We start from the raw sequence: 13,094 nt of genomic DNA on the forward strand, positions 1-13,094 counted from the left end.
GGGCAATTTTGAACCAACTTACTTGACAACACATTAAAAAACATTTCAGAAACATAACTACAACTTACTGTGTATGATGCTTTTATCACTTACCTAGAAAATTAGGATAAAGCTGATCCATGTTGTCAATAACATAGTTGCACTTTGGACATCTGTTGGTATCTTCAAGACTCTGTCTAATACATTTATAGCTGTTAAATAAAAAAAAAGCTTTAATTATAAATCTCAAATAGTTATTATTTTAATGCATTCATTTACTGATGCCAAAGAACACAGGTGATATATCCTTACCTCCAGAGAAACTGAAATAATGCAAGGAATTCTACTTTTATTACTTTTTTAATTTAGTCAGATACTAGTACATGAGACAAGATGAGATGCTGTAAATGCTAGAAACAAAAAAAAAAAAGCATCTTTATATGGAGTAATATACAGTAAATATTAAAAATCTAGGAAGACCTAATGAAATGTCAGCCTTTGTTGTAAAAAAAAAAGTTTGAAATTATGACAATTCTTAAATGACCATTTTCATCTTTAATTAAGATCATGGATGTTTTTGTTGTGGTGTAGAGGTAAGTGGTGCTGTCTAATGGATACAGTGTTTATTGTTCAAAATTTACAACAGATTATTTTCTGACAAGCACCCAGAACAGTGAATATTTGATTAGGCAGATTTATGACATAAATAAGCATATATAAGATCACATAAGTAGCAATATTCCTTGGTTGTGTAAGTGCGCAAACCTGTGAATTTGAAAAACATTTGTGTTGATTACAGCAGTAAGTCTGTTTGGACCAGCTCCTGTCAACAGTGCCACATGAATTTTGCAACTTTATTTCTTCCTTGTAGAGGATTTCAAGCTTAGTCACATGAATCTCTTGTACACTGCCCTTTTATGAGAGCACAGACTTTACAAAGAATTTAAGTTGTCACCTCTGTATTGTGCATTCTAGTACACTAGAATGTTTTCATACATTCCTTGATTAAAGATGGCTATGTGTTTTGGGTGGACAGATAGAAAAATGAAGTTCTTCTTTAATTGTCTAACAGAGGGTAGCATGTTTTACAGTAAAATACCTTGAATTATGGAGCTATTAAGGGGTACTTCTCTTAAGCTGCTGGTCTTAAAAAGATATAAGAACTGTGCACGGTTCCTGAACCGAGGACTTAAAAGTTTAACAGTGTCCTATGCAACTACATCGTGGGACTATGTTCTGTTTTAATTAGTCAAGAAGTATTTTCCCCACTGACAATTCTTCCTGCTGTCTAACCCATTGTAAGTAGTGGGTCTCTTTCTCTCTCATTAGGAATAAGATTACTGCTTGGTGCCCTTCTGTGCACCACAAATAACACAATTTACTGTCGCATTCTTAGTTTGGTGGCTGAAATGTTATTACCCTCTTTAAAGAGGCACAATGCTGGACTAAACTCAACCCTATGCCACTTTAGTGATGTTCTTACATGCAGCAATTTACTTCCAGGTGCTCAGCCCTCCAAAGTTCTAATTATATTTTGTCTGAAATTAACAGAGCAGAATGAGGAAAAAAAAAATAGCCCCTGAACTATAACAACTAAATTACTCCCCATTACATCACTATATTCCTCCTGTCACCTAGAGCAACTATATCCAATTTAAAAAGAAAGTTATAACCACATTCTTGTTTTGAAAAAACAACCATTGGAAAAAAAATACAGTGCCTTACAAAAACATTCAAAACCTTGATGAATTCTCTAATCTTGCTGAATAACAAATCCTAAAGTAAAAGTGTTCTTATATTTTTATTTTGAAAAACAAAATTAGTTTTAAGGTATTATAGTATTGTGTTACAAAAATCTTAAGAAAAATGGAAAAGTGTTGCTTGCATAAGTAATCATATTCAAAACATTACTACTTTGTAGAGCAGTAATGCAATAATGACAGCTTTAAGTGCTTTGGGTAAACATGTACCAGTTTACACATTGTTTGGGAGTGATTTTGGCCTACTTTGGCAAGTTTACTTCAGGTTGCCGAGGATAGTTGAATGACACATGTGCACAGCAATTTGTAAAAAGTGCCTCAGGTTCTCAGTTGGATTCAGATTAGAGATTTAACTGGAATACTGTAGGACATTCACTTTTTTACCCTCAAGTTACTGCAAAATTCCTCTGGCCTTGTGTTTTGAAGTCCTTTCTTGCTGAAATCAAGTAGCCTCAAAGTATACTGCTAATTCATACTTCACTTTTAGAGGTGTGAGATAATGTTTAAATTTAGGGCAAACATATTTCTTTGAAATTTGGTCTAAAAACTTTGCTTTGGTCTCTTCTTGCTACATAACCTTTTCCCCACAGCTACTGTTATGGTTTTATGATATACAAGTGTCCACAAAAGACACTTTAACTTCTTATGCTCTTTTTATAGTGGTGGAAAAATCAATACGGGAAATGTATAAATTAATAGCTTTGATTTATATGTACACCCTGCATTACTTACCTATGTGACATCCACTCATCACTCACAACTCAAACACATAAATCCAATCAAGCTATATGGCCAAGGCTGGAGACCTTAGTTTCAAAACAGAGCAAGAAAGAATAGCTTTACAGGGGCTTCCCTTTAAAGGGTTATACTTAACAATACCCTGGCAAAGGCCAGGAGCCACTTCAAGAGCTTCTAAAACTTACCAAATAATCTTTGAACAGGCTGGACAAATCAAACAGAGCAATAGGGGCCAGTAACCTCAGTTTCAAAACATCTTAGCAAGGTTCAGAGAGATGCCTGTATCCTTCAGCTTTCTCACTGATACCCTGAAAGGGCTGCAAAATTCTAGCAGAATGAGCAGAGCTTGCAAATGAACCAACATACAAGGAGGTCAGATTGGTCAAATGAAAATATACCTCAGGTCTTGCTCTTAAGATACTTTAAATTAATTATAAGGTACAAGTCCCCAAAATCCTCCTTTTCACATTTTAATACACACATATACACACTGGTTAGTTTATCTTAGCTTAAAACACAAAAAGTAGCACTTCTTCTACATTTGCATATTTCTCCCAGAGCTTTATGTATTAGCATGTCTTTTTGCATCACAGAATCCTATGCTGTGTTAAAACATGTTTCTTTATTCCCTTAAATTTGTTTAGCTGGTGGTTCCAATGTATAACTGATCTACTGGATCCATTTTCTAAAGATCTCTCATACATAAATGCACATAATTAAAAGCAACGCTAGTTTTCCTTTATAATCCCTATACAGGGGCTGGTCATAAAATTAGAATATCATGACAAAGTTGATTTATTTCAGTAATTCCATTCAAAAAGTGAAACGTATATTAGATTCATTCATTACACACAGACTGATGTATTTCAAATGTTTATTTCTTTTAATGTTGATGATTATAACTGACAACTAATGAAAGTCCTAAATTCAGTATCTCGGAAAATTAGAATATTGTGAAAAGGTTCAATATTGAAGACACCTGGTGCCACACTCTAATCAGCTAATTAACTCAAAACACCTGCAAAAGCCTTTAAAATGTCCTCTCAGTCTAGTTCTGTAGGCTACACAATCATGGGGAAGACTGCTGACTTGACAGTTGTCCAAAAGACAACCATTGACACCTTGCACAAGGAGGGCAAGACACAAAAGGTCATTGCTAAAGAGGCTGGCTGTTCACAGAGCTCTGTGTCCAAGCACATTAATAGAGAGGCGAAGGGAAGGACAAGATGTGGTAGAAAAAAGTGTACAAGCAATAGGGATAACCGCACCCTGGAGAGGAATGTGAAACAAAACCCATTCAAAAATGTGGGGGAGATTCACAAAGAGTGGACTGCAGCTGGAGTCAGTGCTTCAAGAACCACCACGCACAGACGTATGCAAGACATGGGTTTCAGCTGTCGCATTCCTTGTGTCAAGCCACTCTTGAACAAGAGACAGCGTCAGAAGCGTCTTGCCTGGGCTAAAGACAAAAAGGACTGGACTGCTGCTTTCTGATGAAAGTAAATTTTGCATTTCCTTTAGAAATCAAGGTCCCAGAGTCTGGAGGAAGAGAGGAGAGGCAAAGAATCCACGTTGCGTGAGGTCCAGTGTAAAGTTTCCACAGTCAGTGATGGTTTGGGGTGCCATGTCATCTGCTGGTGTTGGTCCATTGTGTTTTCTGAGGTCCAAGGTCAACGCAGCCGTCTACCACGAAGTTTTAGAGCACTTCATGCTTCCTGCTGCTGACGAACTTTATGGAGATGCAGATTTCATTTTCCAACAGGACCTGGCACCTGCACACAGTGCCAAAGCTACCAGTACCTGGTTTAAGGACCATGGTATCCCTGTTCTTGATTGGCCAGCAAACTCGCCTGACCTTAACCCCATAGAAAATCTATGGGGTATTGTGAAGAGGAAGATGCAATACGCCAGACCCAACAATTCAGAAGAGCTGAAGGCCACTATCAGAGAAACATGGGCTCTCATAAAACCTGAGCAGTGCCACAGACTGATCGACTCAATTCCACGCCGCATTGCTGCAGTAATCCAGGCCAAAGGAGCCCCAACTAAATATTGAGTGCTGTACATGCTCATACTTTTCATGTTCATACCTTTCAGTTGGCCAACATTTCTAAAAATCCTTTTTTTGCATTGGTCTTAATTGATATTCTAATTTTCAGAGATACTGAATTTGTGACTTTCATTAGTTGTCAGTTATAATCATCAACATTAAAAGAAATAAACATCTGAAATACATCAGTCTGTGTGTAATGAATGAATCTAATATACAAGTTTCACTTTTTGAATGGAATTACTGAAATAAATCAACTTTGTCATGATATTCTAATTTTATGACCAGCACCTGTATAAGCCAGCTAAAGTCTTAGATGGGTGGTATTTATCCATAAAATAATAATAATAATAATTCATTACATTTATATAGCAAAAGTGTCAATTATTATAATGACTCCATAGCAGAAAGGCAACTATGCAATTGTTAAGTCATAGTTTTAAACCTGTGTAATTAGAGCTTACAGAAGCACTGTATTTTTTGTTTTTCTGAAGAATTATTTCTATCATAAAATGGTTAAAAAAACTAATTATGATTTGCTTTGAAATAAAATAAGAGAACTTAAAAAAAATCAGTGTAGGGTTCATTATTCCAGCCTCTTTCCATAGGGAAGGCCTTTTGATTACCAGTTACTCCACTGTATTCTACTCTTCTTTTATCAATATGGTTTAAAATCTTTCAGATTTTATAACATGCACTGTCTATGCATTTCTGTTGATTTCTTTTCCTCTAGGTTACCCTCCAGTACTATTTTCAGCAACCTCTCTCCTTCTAATACAAGTCCTATCTAGTTTTGTTGCCTTCTTCTGTTTCCAACATGCTCTTTTGTTCACCAATCCCTTTCAGCACTTTTTCATTAGATCATTCATCTATATTTATTTTTTCCATCCGTCTTCACTGCCACAGTTCAAATGATTCCATTCTATTGATATCCCCTTGCCATGTCCACGTGCCTACTCTATATAATGCAAAACTCCACATTACTATTTTTCTTTAACCTTTCTATCCACTTTATTTGTTAGCAATTTTCATTTCACATTGAAGGCTTCTTGTCTCATTTCTACACATTTTATTTATTTTTCACTTCTTTCATCCCTTGACATCCATCCACCCATCCATTTTCCAACCCGCTGAATCCAAACACAGGGTCACGGGGGTCTGCTGGAGCCAATCCCAGCCAACACAGGCACAAGGCAGGAACCAATCCCGGGCAGGGTGCCAACCCACCGCAGGACTCCCTTGGCATCAAATAGCTAAAGCTGTCTACTTCTCCCAAGAGGTGTTCTCCAATTTTTATTATTACTGGTTTCATTGTTCTTTCCTTTGTCATCCACATCACCTTTGTTTTCTTTACATTGATCTTCATTTCATACTTTTTATGTGTACAATCTGATTTGTTCATTAGTGTATGTAGTCCTTTCTTCATTGCTTGATGTTATTGCTATATCAACAGCAAATGTTACCAATGTAATTCATCTTCCTCAAACTTTTAACCCCAACTTGTTGTTTGTTAGTGCTTCTTTAGTTATTCTCTCAACATAGATGATAAGAAGTACTGATGTGTGTGCATCCCTGTCTATTATCTCTTCCTAAGTGACAGCTTATATTTGATTCTTACTTTTGCTGACTAGTTCATATGTACAAGGGCTGATTAAATAGTAATGAGACTGATTATTTCATTCAGAATCAGATGACTCCACAGGCTCGAAACATTTTTCTTTTTTAAGCAGCATCTTTCACGTTGAATACATTTTTTAACAATATTTCAAAAATGATTCGAAGACAAGTAAAAGACCATTTTGCAACATCACTTTTAGAGATGTAGCCGTGGCATTTTTCAGTTCATCATCGGAGTAGAACTTCTTTCCGCATAGTTGTTTTTTTCAGTTCTTTCATTACTGCTCTTCCCAAGCTTAAAGCAAAATTCAATCATACACCATTGCCATACTCTCAAAGGAACTTCTTCTTTATGTGTCATGCCGACACTTGTGACAGAATGCTGAAGAATATGGTGGCCCAAAAGCAGGTTAACACAGGTCAGTGTATGTAGCTCATATGTTCTCCATGAAAGAGAAAGACAGACAGTCCCATTACTTTTCAATCAGCCCTCATAGGTTACTAATAAATCATCTGTCCTGCCAATCAGCTTCTATATCTCTCAATATTCCCAGTTTACTTGGTCAAATGCTTTGTCCTGGTCGACAAAACAGCCATACAGGTCTTTATTACTCAGTAAAATTACAGAATTGGTCAAGCATCTGAATAATTTTGCAAGGCAACACTATATATATTATATATATATATTATATATATATATATATATATATATATATATATATATTTATTATTGGATACATTTTATATATACATATATACACACACACAAACATACACATACACATATATTAGATCTGGGAAAGTTAACCCAATTAATGTGACCTGTTTAATGTATTAAAAAAACATTGTTGCATCCAGGGCCGGCAACGAGGCTATCGTGTCAGGAAGTGGTTTGGTCAGGGTGGCATTTTCATGTTTTTTTTTTTTTTTAAACATTATAAGACAGTAATGCAAAAAACTGTGAAACTAAAAGACTCACATATATATCCAGTAAGGTATTACATTTTTCTAAATTTTATTTAAAAGTTTCAAATTACATGTTTCAAAATGCCTTGCCTCATGTCAGTACATGGTACTGGTATTCATTTCCTTGATTTATACATATCGACATAGGTTCAAGGGTGTGGAAGGAAGGGGGATTTATGGTACTCCTGGAGCAATACTAAAGAAAAGTAGTGAAGGTAAAAATAATGCTCTTCTTTTTTCATAACCTGTTTCTGTAAGAAAATAGAATCAAAGTCATATCACATACATGAAAAATCTGTTTTCTTTGAGTGGCACTATAACCAAAATACATCTCATCTGTATTTAACTTGCCAGTCTGCCAGGTAGCTCAAAGTGCTTACTGCCCAAATATAATGACAAAATTCTACTAAACAGAAGTGTTAACGATTATACCTAGCCATTATTCCAGTTTGCGGTGTCTTTGCTAATTTATGCAAAGAACTCAACATAACCACCTGAGTAATGCATGGTGTCAGTTTTTAAGCAAGATAGCTGCTACTGAGAACTTTTTTAGCATGGCAGGAGCAAAGGTGTAGGCAGAGCAGTGTTTTCTAATCATTTTTCTGTGGTGGCATACTTTTTGCAACCCAAAAACTCCCTAGGCACAACATGATTCTACCTACCAGAAAAGTGTTAAACCTATACAATTAATAAACTGTCTGAAGAGGGGAAGACTATCACAGACGCCGGCAAAAAAAAAAAAAAAAATGTTGATGCGATGTTGGCATTCACAGACACAGCACTTAGTGAGCACTTTGGATGCATCTTCCCAGCTGCTTTGTCCCTTTGCTCGTTCATACAGGTGGTCCTATATGCCACACCTGGGTAGCTGTCATTGCGTACCAGTTAAAAAACACTTTTGTAGAGTAATATTATAAAGTCGTTGATGGTGATGAACTATTGAGGATGGCACTGACGGAGTTTTAACACAAGTTTTAATATATGCCCATTTAAGAGATGCTAATTTCAATTAAGTCAGTCTTTAGCAGTACATTCTAACTCTGTGCCTCATAGGCTATGCCAATTTGAGCATTAATATATTGGCTTCATTTTCTTATTGCCTTCTTTTCAACTTGTCTTTTAGAAAAGCATTCAAATTCAGGTTATACCTGCTCAAGTAGTATTTTGTTGAAAGGTCAGGTTTCAGGGCACTGTTTAAATTTAAATTATGACATTAAATTTAAAAAATCCTTTGTGATCATTATATATTAATTTTGTGATTCAGTGTATATTTACTTCATGATTTATGTATTTATTTTATGATTGCATGTTTTAATGTTAGGTGCGATTAATCACAATTCATTCCATACAATTATGTGACTAATTAGTACATTTTTTTAATTGATTCCCAGCCCTAATTATTATATATTATATATGTACAGTATATATAAAATGTGTGCACGTGTGTATAGTGCCAATAAAAAAAAAAAAAAAGGTCTCCTACCTGATTTCCAGGATTATTGCAAACTTTTGACACTGAATGCTTTCACATCTTCAATCAAAATCTAAAATTACACAAAGGGCACCTGACTAATCAAGCAACACAAGTTGTTCTTCAACTTATTTCTCTTAAAAACAAAGTTAACTGATACCAACTTGCAATGTTTGAAAAAGCCACGGTCCCTGAAGGCAGGGGCAAATTACACAACTTCTACCATGGAGGTGACTAACTTGACCACTGCGGTTGTTGGAGCTTGCTGCTTTAAGGATGTCAGATTACATGACTAGGAATCGCAGTGGATGACAAATTGCACAACTCAATGATAACATTCTAGTACAGTTTCAAATTCCTTAAGTATCACGAGTTTGCCAGGAGTAGTAGCAAAATTAAAGCTTTGGACTGGTGTAGTAAAGGTCCAGAAATAAGTCTAATAGAAATGTAGTATCGGGAGCAAAAACAAGCAGTTCATGCATAAATATCTACTATTACTCCCAGTTGGGAGTAAGAGTTCACGTTTGAGAATAAATTACATCATAATTTTATGGTAGCTCGAGCCACAAAGTGGTTCTCATGATGACGTTTTGTAGTGTCCTTGGAAATGATGATTTTTGTAGTTTTCTGATACTAATGATACAGCTTCACCACAAAGTTGTTAATAATAATAATAAAAGAACAAAACATAATAAGGTAGCATATTGCCCTAAGATGCAACTGTTGCCACTTGGCAAAATCATAAATAACACTGCAACGATCACCAAGATGGAAAGACTGAGACACAGACACTAAATGAGACTAAAGACTGATAATGGACACATTTATGAATGAAAAATCAATGACCATTCTTGCAGCAGAATCACCTGCCCATTGTAATGGTCACAGGAAGTGCCTCGTAAAATAACAAACTGCCATGGATATAAGTCATGTTAACTTTTCTAGTGTACTGTGGTGTGCTGTGCTGTGCTATGTGTTATCTCTGCCATTCCCCACCCCATTATTTTGTGCGAGGCTCTATTTATCCAGTGCCCGGGGAGTTTCTGTCTGCCTTCTTGAACCTTCCTGGGCGTATAAAGTATAACAAAAATGTTCCAGAGGTTTGTAAAATACAAAGCTCAGTGTGACGTTTTGCTGTCAGTTACCCATCCTGCTCCATTTTATCCTGAGGGTAATATTCGGGCTACTATAAAACATCTTACATCCATGAACACCTGTGTTGAAACTGTGACATATCACTTACAATTTACATATGCATGCTTATCCATACTTGGAGCAATGATCTTTATGTGCATACCATCAAACCAACAAATCTCAGAAAACCAGCAATTTGCAAGAATTCAGCTTGTCTTAACTTTACTTAACATGGAGTGGTGGAATGTATAATCTGCATATTAACTCAAGGGTTGTAAGGGAATTCAAAGTTTGGTGCAAAATTCAAGCAAATAGTTGTGAAATACCCAAACAATCGCTACTGCAAATCAGCATTTTAAACATAACATTATTGTCACTTTTATTTTGGGAAACAGTGCATTTGTTTGTTATGAGATTTGTTATGAATATTATTCAAATCTATACCCTTTTATCAGTTCAATTCTGTCCAGCATTTCTAAAATATACCCCCTTTCCCAGATTGTGCACGTCGATCTCTGCCTGAACGCTGTCTTGTGGTGGCTCCTAGTAAGTTAAGACGTCTCATAAACTCATAAATCCTGGTAAAGTTAGGAGTAGTTTTCTAAATTAGGAAAATTTATAAAATGTATTTACTTCTACTTCCAGAACAGGACCAAATTTTTGTCATTTTTCAGCCAGTTAGAATTGTTTTCCTATTATGAGACAACTGATAAATACGGGAACAAGTATACATTTGAGTATAGTTTCTAGTATTTGTTCATAAAATCAATGTTCTCTTTTTTTCTTTTGTATAAATAGCACATATAAAAATACAGCCAAGTGCAATGTGAGCAATAATTTTCATGGACTTATAGGAAAAATGTGTCAAACTAAGGTATTAAATGGCACATTCCTATTTTTTTTAGTTTAAAATTCTTTAAAAGAAAAATAAATATAAATAATACAAACAAAGTGAACAAAGTTAATAGCAAAAGATGATGGTAGCATGTGCTACTGTGGAACACAGCTCACAAAAGCCTATGACCTGTTAGAAGAAGTGAGGGCTCAGACAAAGGCAATCCTTGGTGCAGAGTTTCAGAAGATTATTGACAACACAGTTAAGCACATGGATAGCAGCTTTAACAATCTATCTAAAAAGCCTCTCTCTTGTTTCAAGGTTTTTGACCCTTCCACTCCTCCCTGCCCCAGAGAAGAACTGGCAAAGTATGGAGATGAAAAGGTTGACTTTCTTGTCACACAGTCTGAAACATTGAATGACATCATTCATCTCTCCATAAACAGGGAACTGTTTGAATCTGTTTGTCCTGACAAGGAAATTAGTTCCTGGGTGCATTTTGGAAAATGTTCAAAGCACCTGGAACATAACACCCCAGCAAGATCACAGAGCGAACAAGTGGAGACTATTGCACAAAAGCTAAGGGAGAAAGTCAATGAAGCTGTGCACTTGATCTCAAGTGGCACTCTCTCATCTGTGATTTCAGTGGAGATCTCAGATTCAGAATCTGACACTGACTGATTCATGATTAAATTCAGCATATTATTCATACAAGTTTCAATTCAGTTAAAAACAAATACATATTTAGGTTGATTGATGTTGAGGATTGTTGCTTGATTATTGAATAATTTATGTATGATTATTGCTAATTTTTTTTGGAAAGTAAATGTCAGTCAGTTGATTTTTGACTATATCTAACTTTCTACAATAAGAAATTGTCTTTTTGTATGCCTGCCAAAAGGCTACCAGGGATTTTTAAATTTTGCGAGCCCTAAGTAAGGTATGACAGATTATTCATTTGACTGTTTGAACTGGTGGGCAGTGTTCAAAAAGTGTCTTCCTCCCTATGACAACACAACAAGTAGAATGTTTTAAAAAGAACAATATACAGATGCAATGGATAATGTCATTAACTTTGTGCTACAGGAAAATGTGCCAATTAAAACAGTTTTTTACCATAAATTTTCACGAATACTGATGTCTGTGGTTGAGGTTTATTATACAGTGTCAATTTTAGAACACCCTCTTCCTACCGGCAAAACTTCCCTAATCTTTGCAGCAAAACTCCATCCTCCCTCATAACTCTTTCAAAACAATGTCCGTCTTTCAACCACTGACAGAACACCATTCTTCTTCTTGCATAAAAAAATCAGGAGTGGTCACACCCAGACTTTCTCGTATACTCAGATATGGGGATGAATATTTGAGGAGAAAACCACAAGACAATGATTATATTTTTATATTATGTACATTAAAGAATCATGAACAACAAATCAAATCAAATTAATAATATATTGAACAATTATTATAAAAGTAAAGCTGAAAACAATCGGACTCTGCAGCTGCATGAATAAAAGTTAAAGTACCACTTCCGGATAACGGAAATAGGCCAAAAGTTAATAGAAATTTACGCTTTGTACCTAATACTTGTATGCAAAATTTGTAAGTGAAAGCATACTCAGGTTATCATGTGTACACACACACACACACAAACACACACACACACACACACATACATACATACATACATACATACATACATACATAATTCCAAAAATGGTATTTTCGGATTCAGGGAGGTCATGGAATTTTTGGACAATTTCAATACTTTCCCAATACTTCGTATATGAGAAAGTAAAAATGAGAAAAATGAAAGCTGGGCCCTTTAGAAGGAGGCATGGTAGTTGTCAATCAGCATGGAGATAAGCATCTGTCAATAATCATTTCAAGCTACACAGTCATCTTTGTATATTAATTATAATAATAATATCACTAAATTTCATTTATATAGCTTGTGTGTGAAAACATTTTAGACAGCTAGTTGCATTCCACATTTTTGTTGAAACACCTGCATGCTGCAGCTTCATTATAACTTAAGACACTGTGAATATATAGATGTCGAAATCTATATTGTAAGCAGTGTCAGACACCATGTGCTTAGGGGTCACCTGCATGGCTCCTGTGAGATAAGCGACTCCTCACCAGTATTCCCTCATTTCCATCTATAGTTCTCAGAGGCAAAGTCCAGATGAAGTGTTCTATCACTTACACCCCATTTTGGAGACTCCACCCATCCGAGAGAAATCCTATAATTCATGCCACTTACTGTAAGTGGTGCTTACTTTGAACCCAAACCTGACTGAGACAGTGCTGTAATCAGACAAGGCAACTTTAAGTCCATGGCAGAGGCTGTTTATTTACATTGTCTTTATTTAATGTTGTACTTTATTAAATGTGGTCACCAAGTAAGTGCCCAACTCTGTGTTCCTCTCATCCATTACATCAGATATGTTTAATGTAACAAAATAATTCAACTAGAACAACAGAAATGCAGCTCTCTCTTTAAATGTGTATTTTAAGGAAGAAAGGGAACTGTTGATTTGT

The 13,094-nt window shown here is 35.6% G+C and overlaps 1 protein-coding gene across 2 annotated transcripts in view; it reads right to left on the reverse strand.

Moving 5' to 3' along the window:
* The window catches only part of cop1 (COP1 E3 ubiquitin ligase), an 84,978-nt gene that overhangs the window by 55,592 nt on the left and 16,292 nt on the right, over positions 1–13,094 (reverse strand). For both annotated transcript variants that reach the window (XM_028811315.2, XM_028811314.2), the window contains exon 3: positions 94–191. In XM_028811315.2, coding sequence (XP_028667148.1) covers positions 94–191 — 98 coding nt within the window. The remainder of the gene's footprint in view (positions 1–93; positions 192–13,094) is intronic.

Source organism: Erpetoichthys calabaricus, chromosome 10 (genome assembly GCF_900747795.2).
Source record: "Erpetoichthys calabaricus chromosome 10, fErpCal1.3, whole genome shotgun sequence".
NCBI lineage: Eukaryota > Metazoa > Chordata > Cladistia > Polypteriformes > Polypteridae > Erpetoichthys > Erpetoichthys calabaricus.